General features: G+C 31.7%; 1 protein-coding gene across 4 annotated transcripts in view; it reads left to right on the top strand.

Moving 5' to 3' along the window:
* The window catches only part of LOC128238553 (uncharacterized), a 44,053-nt gene extending 29,110 nt beyond the window's left edge, over nucleotides 1-14,943 (top strand). For all 4 annotated transcript variants that reach the window (XM_052954597.1, XM_052954599.1, XM_052954598.1 and 1 more), the window contains exons 3-6: nucleotides 4,743-4,816; nucleotides 5,501-5,539; nucleotides 6,492-6,521; nucleotides 8,807-14,943. In XM_052954597.1, the coding sequence (XP_052810557.1) occupies nucleotides 8,811-9,839 (1,029 nt within the window). In that variant the 5' untranslated portion in view covers nucleotides 4,743-4,816; nucleotides 5,501-5,539; nucleotides 6,492-6,521; nucleotides 8,807-8,810 and the 3' untranslated portion in view covers nucleotides 9,840-14,943. The remainder of the gene's footprint in view (nucleotides 1-4,742; nucleotides 4,817-5,500; nucleotides 5,540-6,491; nucleotides 6,522-8,806) is intronic.
* The last annotated feature ends 4,906 nt before the right edge of the window (nucleotides 14,944-19,849 follow it).

Raw genomic sequence — 19,849 nt, 5'->3', positions numbered from 1 at the left:
TTATTACGTTCATGTAAAATGTAATTATGTTTCTCGAAAGCCAGTTGCCATTGTAACGACTTTGTAGTTTGCCTGTCAGAACTTTTAGTCAGGTTCAAGGATTCATGTGGAAATATGAACAGATTACAAAGTTGTTGGTTTAAGCTAATATTGCGACATCAATTTCTTTAGTTTACTAAATTTTCAAATGTATGAGGGTATTGAAATACTAACAAAACACATCGCCTTTTAGATAAAAATCGCGATAACTTGCATTGTTTACTTTCTTTCAAGTTGCCAATGTTTCTATTCAGTTACTATTTACTAGATAATGTATTCAAAAGCGGATCAAGAAGTAGGGACACATCCGGCACCCGCCCCTCTTCTGTCCTTAATTTGTTAAAGTAAACCGTTAATGTCGATATATCTGAGGAAAATAAATGCTATGCACCATTTACAGTTTTAGACAAATTTTAGCCACATTTTTCTTGTGGGAATACCCTTTAACCTTCACCCCCACTATAATTAAATCCTGGACCGCTGGTATTTGATTTTTACAAATGAGGTCACTTTATTGAACGCTAAAGATAAGAATTATATAGCCAGAAGGTGTAATCAAGGGAAACCAGACACCAGGAAAACCAGAGCGGGAAAACCAATACATGCAGCTATTTTTAGATTTCCAAATTCAAGGTGTTACTATTTTTATGTAAAACAATAACAAAATAGATTTTGACTAAAATAGGTTTAATATTACTTAAATCTCATGAATTGAAACATATAATTTATCAAAATAGATAAGCTGAATTGTAAATTAAATCTTGCAATTTTTTTATTTCCTTTGAGGAGAAGAGTGATAGATTTAAAGCGTAAATTGAAATAAAAAATATTAAAAGATATGTGTTGTTTACTTTGTCAATTTGAAGACCGTGATGCTCATTCTTAAAACATTTTATTTCTGGGATCTCAGATAAGTCTTATTATATAGAGGATATTTGTTTGTTTTAGTGTAAAACTATAATATAATTCACTGAGTGAGCACCAAAAAATAACATTTACGAGTGTAGTAGCCATGAGAAAAATATTTACTTTTAACCACTTTTAACACTATCGCGCCAATTTGAAACAGTGAAATATTAAAAATAGTTCACTGATACAACTGTATTAAACTCTATTAACTACCAAAAAAAGTGTATAATACTAAATAAGGATAAATATTTATTTTAGTGTAAGATCGTATCATATTTCACGAGTGGCGACATGAGGTGAATTATATTGCTGTCTGACAATGAATAAGAACATATATTTTTATAATTTGTCGTTCAAATTGTGTCCCAGCCCTGAGCGCGTTGACGTTTGATTTGGAGATAAACGCCATATAAGAAATGATGTCTGCAAGAATGTTATTTAGTGAAAGTATTCTTTGTCAGACACAGATTATCATTTAAACATTATATATCTTTATCTACAAATAAAGATGCACATAATGAGCAGAATATTACGACATTACTAACCGTTTAACAAAAGTATTTTAATATTAGTTAATATGTGAAATTCAAATGCCTTAATTAAAAGAAATTGTCCAAAAAATAACAAAATATTTTCACTGATATTGGTTGTTTGAATGTCTACAAAAGTTAATACACATATAATATTGAAAGCACTTTATATGCACTAATTAAATATAACAACAGTTTAATAGTTATTAAAACAACTGCTACGTAATACTCACAGAATATTTGAATTAATTTTTAGAAATCCTCTAGCACTCGTGAAATATTTATAAAAAAAAACTGATCATTTTTTTCAGGAACTCTTTTTACAACGACCACATGTCAGAGAAGTTTGCACTCACATAGAAAATAAACATCTACATTCTAAAAAGGTCCTAAAATGATTTTTGCTGAAAGTCCATCAACATATTATTTTTTTAAACGTTCATACATGAAATAGCTAGAAGCTACCATAACGTTCAAAAGAAATATTGACAAATACATGCTACAATAGCATATGTTTCACTATCCAGTTAATACCAAAAGCTCTATTTTACCCGTGGCTGGACCACGAAATATTTACCGTTGGTGATAATGAGGTGAAATTTTATTGCGATCCTAAACTAAAAAAAAACTTCCTTTTTTTCACATATCTAACATGAAAATAAAATAACAGGTTATTTTCAGAAAAGTCCAAATTGTATGCAAACGTAAATTATTGGAAACGATGTCGTTCACAATGTTTCCAAGCACTATGGGTGTTTTTTGTACGAGCTAGCGGGCAAAACGTACAACACTTTGAAACACTGTTTGAGCGAAATATCACTTTTATTTCACTGATTTATCCCTATAACTCACAGGAAATAATAACGTAAAAATCATTATATTCAGACCATATTTCTATCAAAATATTTATCCTATTTCATGTGCAGATAGTAACAGTTCAAAACCAGCAGTAAGTATTTGAGAAAATGGATGTTAACTGTACTAAAAAAGGCCGGATTGATATTGGTATAAAAGATAAATCTAGAAATAATTTCATGTATACAAAAGTCGCGCATTTTAATTAATTCTAATATTTATTTATTTATGGTCGCCTTTAAGTAGATACTGCCTATTGAGAATGCTCCCTATGTTTGGAAAAGGAACCTGTTGTTGATATAATTTTGCGAATTTGATGAAACTGAAATAAAGGGGATGCACTCCGTATGATGAAATAGCGAAAACTGACATATACTTGGTATCGATGTGTAGAATACATTGAAACTAACTAACTGAAGTACTACATAGTTTACAATTAATTAATTGTTCGCAGTTTTTTCATATTTTTTCCATAAGAAAAGATTACTAGGTATGTCTACCTAGTAGAATTAATTCCTTATGCGTGATTGGCTAGTCGATGGTATCACGTGATATTACCAAGTTAGGTATATAGCTTAAATATTCCAAGCGTTTAGGGTTAGCCTTCGTAGCGCAGTGGATACAGCACTGGACTGCAATTTTGGCGACACCGGTTTAAACACGGTCTCCGACCCATATTGTATTTACATTTTGGTATTTTTTTTTACAATTATGATATCAAAGAGTAAAACATTTTATTAAACAATTGTCCCAAGATTCGTTACAGAAAACAAGTTTGGTTGGTGCTAATCAGGTGTATAGTCCCTTTAACAGATAATTTATCTTACGTTTAGTAATCCTTTTGTGTCAAGTGATAAACATCATGGAATCAAGTTGGAATCCTGTTTGAATATGAAGCGATAGGGGTAGTACACGGTACGCGTAGGAATTACGAACACAGTACGAACTTAATACACTTTTTTACGAACCGCATTGGGCTTATTTTAAAGACCTAGTTTATGGAATGTCTGGCATGATAATACCCTGTTGGGCATCTCCTATAAATGGCACTGGTGTCACAGTAGGGGCCAATTACCTGTGTATTTGTTTATTGGCTCAGGGCCATTTAGGGTCCATTTTTATACTGAAACATCGAAAAATGCAAAGCAGAATACTCAGATTGGAGATCTGATCATCTGATACACGGTTTTGTGGGGTGGGGTCACTTATAGAAGGCTTAAACTAGGCCTTTAAGTAAATAGGTTACACTGATAAATATCATTCAATAGATGTTAATTTTAATTCGAAATCAGGTCTGCATAGGGTCTTATGTTCCTAATTCCACCTTCTTCGACCTCGGGAGAAATGATAGTTAAATACGTTTATTTTTCATATGCACATACGTCTGTTCGCAAATTCTATAAATAAGCCTTTTTGTGTGTTAAAGTTGCTTTAACAATCCAAAACGTGTTTAATTATTATCTATTGATTTAAATCATTGATAACATTTAACAGCTTGCTAATGAGTACATGTTTTTACATTTTTAATTCAATTCTGTTCATGATACTAATTGTATTACCGAATTTAGAGAGAGGTTTCATTGTGTATTAGAAAAAAGACTAGTTATTTATCAAATCATTCAAAACTTCCAACATATACATATTGTATTCTAAAACGATTATCGGGTGGATGATTTTTTAAGAATCGATATTCAAAGAATCCTATTTTAAACAAAAACATGTGTCTACTTGTTATTGCTCAAGTATTGAATATAAGAGTATGGGTCAAACACTTAGGATTAATGTCACATAAGGTAACTTTGAAAAATATGAACATCAAAAGGATGAAAAAGTATTCATGGTCCGAATTACAGTTTTGTTTTTGCTTTTATCTCAATAAAGAAACTACGTATAAAATGCACACAAATATATCTGCAAGTGAAAGCTTTGTCATTTGTTTATTGATTCAACAAAACAAACAAATATTCGAATACTGATTTTGACATTTGAATGCCAAACGTTCGATCAAATATCCGAATATCCGAATATTCGTTTGCATTCCTTCTCAAAGCAGACATAAACTTTCATGCTGATGGCATCAAGCCTATTTGTGAAATCATTGGTGTCCTACACACCAACAAGTATGCAACTTCTTTGTTCGACGTTTCATAACGAAAAGAATAATACAATTTAAAAAAAACGACACCAATCATGCAACCAGCAATAAGGTGCTCGATTATCTCGCCCTTTTGGCAATCACAGTTCATACAATGGAACTCCATTTTATCATAATGATTTAAATACACAATCGGATTAAAGATTTCCAAATCATTATTGTAAATATATTGATGTGACATATGAACAACAAATCTTATAATATGTATTTATTTATGATATTTTTTTTTAATTGCGTGTGAACATATTTAACAGGAATGACTCGTAGTAAAAGCAAAGGGAACATGGTAGCTGGACACCCAGACATAAGTAATGTCGACACTTAGAAGGTGAGCAAACGGTTAGTTATAAATTCATGTAGTAATGGCATTTATTAAGGTTAAGTTATAATAAATAAATTCTTTGAACTAATGAAAAAAAATTGTTAACGTTATCCATGTTTCTAAATTAAAAATTGTTCTTGGTTTTATATTCATTATATTAGTCCAAACTTCTTCGATGTTGGGCATAATGCTAACGGATATAGTTATATTCCGTGGCGTTTATGTCTGAATACAAAAGTTTAAAATTAACCCTGTTGACTGTCTTATTTAATTTATTAACCTATAAAAGGTTGTATCATAAATTACTCGTTAATTTTGAATGACGACACTTTTTACAGTACGCAGACACAATAAGATCGGATGTGAATATTTTTATTACATTTAGTTAATTATTAAAAACGGAGTGATATGTTTGGATAGGTTGATCATTATATAATTGACAAATTATTATATTGTTCAGAAATCATGTTATTCTCTTAAGATCTTATATGATCTTTTTTATTTGGTCCTGGTTCGTATATTGCATCAGCATTATTTAAAGAATGCCATTTTTTTTCAAAATACCAATATAATTAGCATTAAATCGGCAAAGTTTATTGTAGTTAATGAGTTATGTTGTTGCTAACAAACCATACTTAATGATTGTTCATGTATTTTGAATAATTGGATAACGATGTCCATTTTTTGCAGTTATAATAAAAGAGATCATAAGCACAAATGTTTATCCAGGTAAGTCTGTTCAGAATTTAAATCATTTTACAAATAAATCGGAGCGCTGTGTTTGGTTTCGCTGAACGTCTATTGGTGCAATATTAAAAGCTTTTCTTATTAATCATTAATCCCTTTAGGCTGAATGTACCCTATAGCAACAACACTAGTCAGTTCTTCGTCACAAATCAGAAGAAGAAATGTCCAGCAATAAGGTCATAAAGCTACTCGAACAGTCGTATAACACCTCGCTTGCTTACTTTGCCTGCTTCTGATTGTGAACAAAAGTGCTATTATTACATTGAGTGTTTTAGTAGTACAATGGAAACGAAAGTAAAAATCCCAGTGACCAAACGGTAAAGATGAACTGTTTAGGAGGCACAATGTTCAAGGAAAGGCAACTCATAGAGATACTCGCAAAACCACAATACAACTACACACCATGTACATGACTTCATTAATACGTATATGGCTCGCGAAACCATGAGTTCAATTGGATGGAGGGTTGGAGTGGTGTTGTTATTATGTCTTCACAGATGTCATTGCCCTACCAGTATCAATAAGATAAGCATACTTATCTAGTTGAAACCAGTATCAACTTAATGAAAATAACGTGCAAAACAATTCAGGTCATGTCAAACTTTTCCTTAAACCAGAAACTGCTGCCATATGAACGTAAATGTATTAAGCCGGTGTCACATATAATAATTACCAAGAGATGAGACCCTACGATATAATAATAACGATATACTTTGACGATATAATTCGTATTAAGTTAAATTATCAGTTATTATAAAAAACTATATATTTGTTTAAGACCTTTTCCAAAAATGACATTTAGTAAGAGAAAACAACAACCTACTTTAGAAAAAGAAAAGAAAAAAAAATGAATGCGAAATAATGTAATTATTGTTTTCTGATTTGATGGTAACATGCAATATTGTTCTTATAAAGATATATCTTTTTTTCGCAGGAGAAATGATTCCCGAGGGCTTTGAAGAAGGTGAGCTTTTGTAGAATACTTAATCAATTTATCGATATTTTACATCGCAATAATCATCATATTATTGTCTAAATATTACGCATTCTCTAATAAATATAAGAATATTTTAAGCGTTTTACTGATTTTGTATAACACTATATTTTACGTTCAAGTTCAGTGGTACTCGTGGCGTATATTAACACTCGATTTTGTATTAATTGCATTGCCCCTTCTGGGTGCGCTTCGGATAACGGGAAACGAATTTCATTAGGAAGTACAGGTTCTTGAAACGTTTTAATTTCAGTTTGCTTTATTTCAATTGCACTGATTGATGGGATCTTTAAAGAGGAAGTGTTTTTCAGAATTAAACGGAACCTCAAATACGTCAAAATAATACCATTTAATTTCATATTGTGTATCCAAGTAAAGTTTGGTATAATGCAGACCTATCTGCACTAAATGTAAAAACTCACTGCAATTGTTTCAAATGTTCTACGACCAGTTTCACTTTAAAGCAGTATGATATTTCTGAACAGGTGTATGAACCTATCAATCTTAAATAACCAGACGACGCTGTATACCGAGCTATGTTTTTTAACATAACAATTTCAATTTAACAATTCGAATTAGCACAAGCTGAATTTGTACTTTGCACTTATATATCATATGTATATAAATATTTTTTAGTTTTGGGTCGTATTACATTTTACGAGTATCGTTGGAAAATAAATTTCCACGAGCGGCGAAGCAAAGAGTGAAATATAGTTTTTCCATGATCACGATATTCCATCACAAAATATGTTTTTTATGCTTTTTTTCGGAAATATATTGAATTCCCCTTTGTTTACCGTTGGGTGCTTTTCTAGCACAGTTTTGATCGCCAACGATGTTGTGTGTCGTTTGAGGAAAAACAGTTCTCCATTATTTCTTTTTAAAGTTTACTGCTTACTCGCGTTTCAGTGGAAACATTTTATTTGCATTAACCAATTTACTTTTATTAACGAATTTACGTTAACAAATATCATCAGTTCTGGCACAAAACAAATTCAAAAGTAACAGGGCATGGAAACATTGGCCAATACACTTGTCGCCATTTATGATGTATCGCGTATGTTTCGTGATACAATTACATTGATTTTCCACCAATCTTTATGCCAGAGTTCAGTCTGATCGCTTCTAGAGCTGTAGAATGAAGACAGTGTTTTATTTCTGACATTTGACGTGTTGACATCGGGTATTGATATTGATTATTGGGTGAATTTTACAGTCGCACACTCAAATAATTTGAAAATGTCATGTTCTAGCATTTGTTTTCGTTTCACGTTCTGTAGAGAGTTTGTAAGAAAGCAAATGTTCGAGCATTCAGTTTTAGGAGTTAATGGAATATATACAGCCTTTCTGAATAAAAGAGAGGTGTAACCACTTGATTTTAAGCTGTTGTTATTGCACTGATAAAACTCCATGTTTCAAGGAGCGTGAAAGAAAGCGCCATCTAATATTGAGGCAAATAGTTATCTTCTATTTAATGATACTTTAGTTCTTCCTATTCTGTTAAGCTTTGAGAACAATATTTCAAAATCGATTTGTAAGCGGTTAGTGATAAATATTGACATACTACTTAACACATTTGATGTATTGTTGATGTATACGTACCTAAAATGAACAACTTATATATATATTATCCAAACTAATGCAGGTATTATGTACTACTGAAATAGAAGTTTTGGAATACGTTTAAATTCTGGATTATTTCTTGCGTTTATGCTGTATGACTCCAGTAGGGTATGCGATCAACTTTCATGAAACGCGCAGTCGCTTCTTGGTCATATGCTCGTTTGCCCTATTCGCCCTCTTGAAAACATGCGATCAATACTTACATTTTAAAAAATGCCAATAACGATTAAACATTGGCAGCATTGCATATTAAAGAAATGTATTCGACAACACACGTTTGTATAAAAGAAAAGCTGGTGTTTTTAAATGAGGTCGTATATCATTGGTTAAATGGCATACCGCCAAACCAATTGGAGCGCAATATTGAAATAAACAATGATGTCATAACTCCTTGCGTGTTGTACCCCTCTATCGATATGGTAAATTATAATGAGGTGATCACCATTTGTTTGACTGTATAATACATTATGTTGCTTGTGAAAGCTTTTATAATATTATTTTGTAAATCATCCTTACTATTAGCTTCACCCTTGTTTAAATAAAACTTACCTTGATGTATAAGTTCATTTAAATCGAAAGGTGCTTCTTATTTATTCACGTTCCTGATCTTCATTGTTGTTGGTTGCTTCCAGAAATATGAATGTGACCGGAATATTGGCTCTTCCATTTATCATCATACCTTTGGTGATAGCAGCAATTGCAAACAACAGCACACATGGTACCTTTGAGTATGCCAGGAAATACTGTTCCCAACACGGAGGACTGGCGTTTAGTAATATTGTGACAACTTCTCTACTTACGGATTACAAAGTAAACAACTGTAATCTCGCGAGCAAGTTAGGACTTAACGATGGTGAAGCATTGTGGATACATCGGCAAGCTGACCTAGGGGCGTATATATCAGAGACCGGTTGTTCCACGAAATTACCACAGGATTTCAAGTTGAATTTGACAGGAAAACGCTCCTTGTTTCAATGTACGAAAGAGTGTTTGGCTCGTGGATCCATGAATTACATTAGTTTCCATAATGATCAGTGTTATTGCATGGCTGATGACCATTCTCACTTAGAATGTCCGGGGTCAAATCGTGTTGCCATTTACCGCAAATTTCAGTTTGATGTGAAAGAAGGAAATTACAGATGCATTGTTGCTAAATTGAATAACAGGCAGCTTGGTTACACAAGCACTAAATGTACTGATATACATTCAGGAGTTTGTGTGGATCGAAGTGCGCAATCAAAGCTCCAAAGTAACTGTAGTAAGTACTACGCTCAATCTTCTGAGATCGGACGAGATTTTTGTGTACCGCCGGAAATATTCATCAAAGATAAAACGAAGAAGAAATGTTCAGATTACAATGGTAAATTGACACCTTACCTATATCAAGGTATCAGCCATTATCTGGACAACGGATTGTACTTTCAGGATAGTTTCCTTACGTTTAATCCACAAACTCCTGGGGAGTATTTCGAGTCGGAAGATTTTCTAGCTTGCTTGTCAATTACAAAAGAAGGCTGCACGCTGATATTGGAAACAGACAAATGCGACAAGGAAAACAGGTATCTATGCAATGCGGACATTCAAAGCAACCAGACGGGAGCATCAACTCGCATGGATTCGAACTACTTTTTTTTAATAATGATGACGATATATATCTTGCATTAGTGTGTATGTGGAGTCACTCATCAACTATCGCAAATTTTATCGACGGTAATCTCTTCGAATACCTCGGTGATGATATAAATCATTATAATTCATTAGGCATTGTTATGATTGCTGGATATTCTAATACCAGAACTTCATGTGACACTTATGTACCTGATATTGATGATGAAAATTATGTATGCGATATCCCATTACCAAGATACTGTATGGACAAGGGCAGTTATTCACACGGTAACAAATTATTTGAATTATGTAAAGCCACTACATTAAGGATAGTAATTGGCCGCCTTGGTTCTTACTGTGGCGTAGGTAAATATACATGTTTTAATACCAAAGGTTCCCGTGTTATTGACTATTTGTTAATTAACGAAACTAGTTAAATCTAAATAATCTCATATTAAATTTGTAGTCCAAGACCACTTACACCATTCATAATTTTCTGCACGTGCTTTTTGTACCGTTAGCCAACGAAACGAGGCGAATTTCCATTCATAAAATATCCCGAGTTTAAGGGACTTGTTTTTACAACAGATCTGTTAGTATACATGCCAAATTTTAAGCTGTACAACTTTGTATTACATTGATTTCCTTAATCATGCCTGTTAGCGATTTGTCACTGTACCCGGTGGTAAAATTGCCTCAATTGTTATTTTCCGTCATGTTGTTTACCCAATTTCCTGTATATGTTATTACATGTCTGTTGTAACGATATGTTACCGTGACAAAATAAAAAAGTGAATGTGTGAAAATAACTTAAATTTTGTTCAAAACTTGACTGTTTGTCATTTTAATGATTTCAGTGACTATGCTTGATTGTCTTCTGATATTGTTTGTAACACACATGTATTTAAAGAAAAACCATATTTGGGTGAATTTTTTAAATGGAATGATGAGGAGAAGGATGCCTTTAGAAATAATTTGATAACTAAAGTTGATGATTTTAACAATTTAGTCCAAAATAGTGATGTACAAAATGTTGACCATATTGTAAATACGTTTACTGATATTGTACGTGAGGTAGCAGACCCTTTATTTGTTAAGCATACCATAAAATTTCCATGTTTCGAAAAATGTATTGTAACTAATAATTTGTACAAAAATGCCTTACATATTTATAATAATTCACATAGAGATATAGACAAATTGGAACTGTGTAAATTAAAACGAGTGTATAAAACTACTGTGTCAAAGAAACGCCGAGCTTTTAGATTTAAACGTTGTAAAGAGTTTGAAAATTTAAAACGTAAAAAACCTAAAGATTTTTGGAGATATTTTCATTCACAAAAGTCAAGTAAAAAGAATATATATGTATTTGATAACTAAAGTTGATGATTTTAACAATTTAGTCCAAAATAGTGATGTACAAAATGTTGACCCTATTGTAAATACGTTTACTGATATTGTACGTGAGGTAGCAGACCCTTTATTTGTTAAGCATACCATAAAATTTCCATGTTTCGAAAAATGTATTGTAACTAATAATTTGTACAAAAATGCCTTACATATTTATAATAATTCACATAGAGATATAGACAAATTGGAACTGTGTAAATTAAAACGAGTGTATAAAACTACTGTGTCAAAGAAACGCCGAGCTTTTAGATTTAAACGTTGTAAAGAGTTTGAAAATTTAAAACGTAAAAAACCTAAAGATTTTTGGAGATATTTTCATTCACAAAAGTCAAGTAAAAAGAATATAAATGTATTTGATAACTAAAGTTGATGATTTTAACAATTTAGTCCAAAATAGTGATGTACAAAATGTTGACCCTATTGTAAATACGTTTACTGATATTGTACGTGAGGTAGCAGACCCTTTATTTGTTAAGCATACCATAAAATTTCCATGTTTCGAAAAATGTATTGTAACTAATAATTTGTACAAAAATGCCTTACATATTTATAATAATTCACATAGAGATATAGACAAATTGGAACTGTGTAAATTAAAACGAGTGTATAAAACTACTGTGTCAAAGAAACGCCGAGCTTTTAGATTTAAACGTTGTAAAGAGTTTGAAAATTTAAAACGTAAAAAACCTAAAGATTTTTGGAGATATTTTCATTCACAAAAGTCAAGTAAAAAGAATATAAATGTATTTGATAACTAAAGTTGATGATTTTAACAATTTAGTCCAAAATAGTGATGTACAAAATGTTGACCATATTGTAAATACGTTTACTGATATTGTACGTGAGGTAGCAGACCCTTTATTTGTTAAGCATACCATAAAATTTCCATGTTTCGAAAAATGTATTGTAACTAATAATTTGTACAAAAATGCCTTACATATTTATAATAATTCACATAGAGATATAGACAAATTGGAACTGTGTAAATTAAAACGAGTGTATAAAACTACTGTGTCAAAGAAACGCCGAGCTTTTAGATTTAAACGTTGTAAAGAGTTTGAAAATTTAAAACGTAAAAAACCTAAAGATTTTTGGAGATATTTTCATTCACAAAAGTCAAGTAAAAAGAATATAAATGTATTTGATAACTAAAGTTGATGATTTTAACAATTTAGTCCAAAATAGTGATGTACAAAATGTTGACCCTATTGTAAATACGTTTACTGATATTGTACGTGAGGTAGCAGACCCTTTATTTGTTAAGCATACCATAAAATTTCCATGTTTCGAAAAATGTATTGTAACTAATAATTTGTACAAAAATGCCTTACATATTTATAATAATTCACATAGAGATATAGACAAATTGGAACTGTGTAAATTAAAACGAGTGTATAAAACTACTGTGTCAAAGAAACGCCGAGCTTTTAGATTTAAACGTTGTAAAGAGTTTGAAAATTTAAAACGTAAAAAACCTAAAGATTTTTGGAGATATTTTCATTCACAAAAGTCAAGTAAAAAGAATATAAATGTACCCTTTGACGATTTCAAAAATCATTTCGAGCTGATATAAACCATGTTATAAATAAGGAGGCTAAAAAATCTAATACCAACCATGATTTCAATAATTTTAGTACTGTATTTGGATACTTAGATCACCCAATAACATACGATGAAGTTTGTAAAGCTATCTTATTGCTGAAGAAGAATAACTCACCTGGAAAAGATATATTGCTAAATGAGTATTTTATAGAAGCATGTGACATATTGGGTGGATATATTACAGAATTTTTTAAAATTATTTTAAACTCCAGGAATTTTCCAGTCGCCTGGACTAAAGGTATAATCATACCATTACATAAGAAAGGTGATAAATCTGATGTTAAAAATTATAGAGGCATAACATTGTTAAGCAATTTTGCAAAACATTTAACATGTGTACTTAATCAGCGGATAACTAAGTGGTGTGAAGAAAATAATGTAATTTCTGATGCACAGTTTGGTTTTCAAAGAGGCAGGTCTACAGTCGATGCAGTGTTTATTATTCAGTCAATTGTGCAAAAATACGTTAACTTAAATACACGTTTGTATTGCTGTTTTATTGACATGAAACATTGTTTTGATTTCATATAGCTCAATGCGCTATGGTTAAAGTTGTATAAATTCAATTTAGATGGTAAAATGTTACGCATAATACGCACTATGTATCAGTCAGTTAAGTCTTGTGTAAAACACTGTAATAGCTATTCAGAATTTTTTGATATTGCGGTAGGTTTAAGGCAAGGGGAGATACTTTCCCCGATTATGTTTTAATTATTTGTGGACGACTTAGAATTGTATCTACAAAATAGAAAATATTGTGGTTTAGCTTTACGTGATATTTGTTTGATTTTACTGTTATATGCTGATGATATGGTTGCTCTTGGTGAAACCCCGGAAGACTTACAAAGGTCGTTAGACCGTTTATACAGTTATTGTAATACCTGGATTTTAGAAGTCAATATTGCAAAAACAAAAATTGTATTTTTTCCTAAAAGACGTGGCACAAAACGTAATATTAAATGGGTGTATGCAAACGAAGATGTTGACATTGTAAATTATTTTAACTATCTAGGAGTACCATTAAATTATACTGGTAATTTTAGCCTTAATACTCAAACATTATATGGTAAAGGTTTGAAAGCAGTAAACATCTTGTTATCAAATCTAAAAAAGTATGAATATAAACCTAGGGTAGCTTTGCAATTATTTGATGCCTTTGTTCCATCTATTAGTACAAACGGGTGTGTAATTTGGGGATTTATGAAGTCGACCAAGCCAGAGAAGATACATTTAAAATTTTACACAGCCGTACTAGGCGTTAGACAATCGTCTTCAAATGTTGCTGTATACGGTGAATTGGGTAGATACCCATTGTATATAAATAGATATGTATGTATTGTAAAATACTGGTTCAAACTTGAGAAAAGTGTTAATGTTATTCATTCTGTCATAGAAGACGATATGTTAGATATTGATACCAATCAAGATAATTGCTTCAATAGGGTTAAGAACTATCTCACCCGATATGGCTTTTATTATGTATGGTGTAATGACACACAGCTAAACGAAAACCAGTTCGTTTGTATTTTTAAACAGCGTCTGATAGACGAATATTTACAACAATGGAATGGAATTCTTAATGAAAATGGTGATTTAACTGTTTATAGAGTACTTAAAACTGCATTTGAGTTTGAATCCTATTTAGAAAATATTGTGTCAAGAAATCATAGAATCGCTATCACAAAAAACGTATATGTTCGCATAATTTAAAAATTCATTCTGGCAGATATGATAGCTTAGAGCGCCTCTTACGTCTTTGTCAAATATGTGATTTGAACGAAATAAAAGACGAATTTCATTTTATATATAAGTGTACACCTCATGTCGAATTAATACAAACTTATATTAAAGGTTATTATATAATTAGACCCAGTATGTTTAAACTTGAGCAACTGCTTAATACACAGAACACATCTCAATCATTTATGTTAAGCAAATATATATATCGGAAGCATTTAAAGTTCGTTCTATTTTATTAATGAATCTATAATTATAAGCCTTGATACACAAATTTATCTCAATCAGTAGTATGTATTGTTAACATTTGTAACTATGTGTTACCATTTATGTATATATAGGCAATGTTAGTCTGTTTTAATGTTAGAAAGTGTCAATTGAATATCATTTGTTCCAACATATACTTGTATATAAAAAGTAAACTATTATTATAGATTTGTGATTTACTATTCCATTTCATCCTTAGATTGATTATGATATCGATTTAATATTTCACATTTCATTTTATGATTGTAAAAGTAATATATTCAATATGTATATTAAACACTTTATAGTTTACGTGAAATAATTTATATTCTGTTCTTCTCCTGTTCTGATGAAAATACATAATAATCGGTCATCACGACATTGACAACATGCACCGTCTTTGCAAACCACATTCATCCTCCGTGACGTCCTCCACTGGTCAGTCAACTATTTCCAACAAGCAGCTTGCCGAGCTAGGCAAGTCGTCTTCACTCATCGCTCTCAACTGAATCAATCGAATCGTATTTATCAACGGGGAACTTACCAAAACACGCGGTGAAGTATATTATCACGCAAGACGTCTTGAGAAGAACAATCGGGTCCAGTCTGCCTGGACATCCAATGGCGTCATTCTGAATAAGGATAACTCCAACAGAGTTCGTAGGTGCGAGTTGATTGGCAAATTATCTAAATTCAACTAGTAGACGTAACTGTCTGTTCTGCAGTTTACATAAAATTCTTACGCTTCGATTACCAAGTGTTATGGATAGACTATTCACACCAGCGCCGATAGCAAACTAGTGTTTCTATTGACTTTATAAATTACCCCCTTTTTAACGATACTAGAAATATTGAAAATGAAGTTATATAGTCTTATCGAACATCTTACAATTTATTAGTTTGTTGCTATCAATACATATAAATAATCATATCGCTCATTGCATTTTCTTGTAAAATGTACTGTTTGCATTAATTGATATTTATTAACTATATAGACAGATGTGCTATTACATCAGAGAATGATTTCATAATTGAATTATACAGATACAGTTGTTTACATTAATAATAATAATAATAATAATAATAATAATAATAATAATAATAATAATAATAATAATAATACTCATTCTAATAATACAACTAATAATAATAACAATAATAATACTAATAATAATTCTAATAATAATAATAATAATAATAATAATAATAATAATAATAATAATAATAATAATAATAGCTTTATTTACCGAAGGTTACACATTTAGACATATGAGAACATATATTCTAATTTTCAATAAGGCCTTCAAAGTAACGAAATAAAAGAAAAAACATTATTCTGGAAAATAAGTCACCTGTCAATGTTAAAACTAGAAAGATACATTTACATATAAAACTATTAAACATTCTGTTAATAAATGCATTCATACTTAAACATTCACTGACAGACACTCAAAGGACATGACTATACATTAAATATATAAATATGTTAAAAACATGTATAAAAACTTATCATTCACACAATAAATTAAGCTTATAATTTCCTTTGGACGTTTTAAGAGTTTTCAAAGAACGTGTATGTAAAGGAATGTCATTCCATATATTTTTGCTATAATTTGTGAATGATGTTTTCATGTATTTAGTACGAGGTGTTATTTGTATCCGTCTAATAAAATGTGTAGATTGATAGACTCCTCATATCCTGAACAGCTCATCAACTCACCGACTTACTTCACCGAGAACTCTAGTTCACTTATATATTGAACTCATGTTCATTAAACACTCCAATCAAGTTCTTTCAAGTTTCGTAGTAAATCCTTTTGTTCCAAATCTTGTCCGGTTTCACTGTCCGCATGTTGCTGTCTTAAAAATCACATTTCCTAATTAAGCAGACTTACTGTCAGTGCGAAATGTGGTTTAAACAAAGGCGACTATGAAAAATATAATGATAAACTCAGATCCACCGACTGGTCATTCATAGAAAACAATCAAAATCTACCGCAGACACATTCTCTAACTAAATCGATCAATCAGCCTCTGAGAGCATTCCAAAAAAAAGTTGCTATTCGTCAAGGGGAAGTCCTTTGGATAAACAAAGATGTAAAACAACAAATAAGAAAGCGTAACAAATGCGCTGACTTGGGAACAATTCAGAAATTATCGCAACTAAACAACATAATTCGAAAAAAATAAAAATAAATACGAACATAAAATAATAAACAAAATTAATTCTTATAACATACAAACTTAAGAATGGTTCAAACTAACAAAACAACTGACTAAAAAACAAACATCTTCACTTATACCAACTCTTATTGATTGAACAACTAAGGCAGAGTTCGATGAAGAAAAGGCAGACCTTCTAAACTCGTACTTTAGCAAACAATCAACCATAGAAACCCAACAACAGCCTCTACTTACATTTGAGAAATCCACTTGCCTCTCAGAATTATTTTTGACAAGTCAGGACGTTCGAGATGCAGTTTCCTGTATCGATCCTAGTAAAGGCAGTGGTCCTAATTCGATTAGTCCTAGATTTATCAAAGAGGGCAAAGACGAACTTGACCGCTCTCGAATAATTTTAACAAATTGCTGACAAACTTCCCTTCTCCTTGAAAGTTGGCGAATGTCTGCCCAATTTAAAAAAAAACTGATCCATGTAGTCCCTGCAATAGACCAATGTCACTTCTAAGATGTCTTGGCAAACTCTCATGGAGCGTTTCATCCACAATCACGTCTACAACTACGTCATCTCGACGAAAATACCGGCATCCTTCAAATCTGGTTTCATCAAACTTTAAGGCGATTCTGTTAATCAGATTCCTCAAGAACCTATCCTTGGACCTTTACCCTCCTTTATCTTCATTCATGACATTGTCAATTCCATTAAGGCAAACATCCGCTTATTCGCATATGTCACCAGTCTTTACATTGTTGTCAATGATCCGTAACTTCTGCAGCCGACCTTAACCATGATCTATCACAAATATCATCTTGGTCGAAGAAATGGCTAGTTACTTTCAATCCATCTAAGACAGAATCTGTAATTTTTTCTTCACGTTAAGGTCAAAAACAAAATTAAACACACCTTTTTCTCGACAATGTTCCCAAAACTTAAATCAACACCCATAAACATCAGAGGGTAACCTTATCTTCAGATGGCAAATGGTAATCAAACATATCTTCAAACATCAACAAGGCATGACAGAGAATTGGTATTCTTAGGAGATTTAAGTTTGAAATTCCTCATGCAGCCTTAGATAAAATGTATATCACTTTTATTAGACCTCTTATCTAGAATGTTGTCTGGGACAATTGTATTTATGAACTAAAAAATGACACAGAAGCTGTTCAAAAATTGTAACCGGTGCTACCAAACTTTGTAGTATTGATCGACTAATATGTAAATAAATGGTGGCCTAAACTGGAATACGCTGGCGGAAAGTAGACGCAAACATCACCCAATTTTGTACTTTAAGATGAAAAATGGTCTTAGACTGCCCTACAATACATTTCCTGTTTAAAAAAAAACACTAACAAAACAAATGCTCTTATACCTATGCACGCTTAAAACATTTAATCATACTCAAAAGCTTTCCAACGACCTCAAGTATACGAGTACATTCGCTGGGTAGCCTTGTTCTGAAACTTATATTTTATATATTATTCATAAAACAACTCCTGAGCACCTGGCTGCATACACAGGCCGTTAATATTCCCGCGTCCTTTTCAGGCATATTTGCTTTGTTTGGCACGTTGTCAATACCAAATCGTATTGATAACGATTTTGCGGATATGATGTATTTAAACGACCCTCTTTGCGTTTTGGTTTTGTCTGTTTCAACTGCATTATACAGGCTGCTTATTATATCTGGTGATATTGAACAAAACCCCGGTCCAGGAGACACAAACAATTTCAGCTTCTCACCTTTTCATCAAAATATCCGTAGTATACGTAATAAAATCGATTATGTCAGGGACAATCTGTCAGATTTTAACATACTTTGCTTTACGGAAACGCATTTATCACACGAAATTCTAAACGAAGATATTGCTCTCGAAGGATTTGATACTGTCTTTCGAAAAGCGGTCTTCTCATCTATACGTCATCGGTCTACAGACCGAAACGATTATTTGATATTGAAAAAATAATACCAGAATCTATTTGGGTGCAAGTTTATGACAGATCAAGTAGTTATATAATTTGTAATGTATACCGCCAACCCAATACATCTGCTGAAATGTGGGAAAGATTACATTTAGGCATTGAGAAAGCTTACGAAATTTCGAACCAAATCATCATCGTAGGTGACATAAATGAAGATCAACTCAATACTTCAAATCATAAATTTAAGGATATTCTTCTTTTAAATAATTTGACAAATATAATAAATGCTCCTACGCGAGTGACAAATACCTCTGCAACACTTTTGGACCCAATCGCGATAAGCAATAACATAAAACTGCATCACGCTGGCATACTTAATTCAAATAACTCGATCAGTGATCATCTAGGTACTTTTGCATACATTAATTTTAACTTTCCGGAAAATAATACTTACCAAAGGCGAGTCTGGAACTATAAACGCGCAGATTTTACTAAACTAAATGACCTAATTAATAATTATGGTTGGTCTTCTTTACACCCGCTTGATATAAGTACAGCAACACGTAAATTTACAGAAATATTCATAAACTTAGTCAAACAATGTATTCCAAATTATTTAGTTACTATACGATCCGACGACTAACCATGGTACACAAACGAGATTCGAAAGTTTTCAAGACAACGCGACAGGCTAAAGAAGGTAGCAACCGTAAGTGGTAATACATTAAATTGGAATAAATACAAAACTTGTAGAAACAAAGTTAATAACATGAAAAAGTACGCTAAAACAAATTCTTATAACAACATTGAGGAGTTTTTAAATGATTTCAAAAACAACAATCAAAAACAATATTGGAAGACCGTAAAGCTCTTAACTAATAGCAATACAAACTGTGACAGAATATACCACCACTGCAAAACAATGACCAGTCATTTTCATTTACTGACACCGATAAAGCAACTACTC

Source organism: Mya arenaria, chromosome 6, assembly GCF_026914265.1.
Source record: "Mya arenaria isolate MELC-2E11 chromosome 6, ASM2691426v1".
NCBI lineage: Eukaryota > Metazoa > Mollusca > Bivalvia > Myida > Myidae > Mya > Mya arenaria.
The sequence above is the reverse complement of the archived record's forward strand: the minus strand, read 5'-3'. Positions and strand labels throughout refer to the sequence as shown.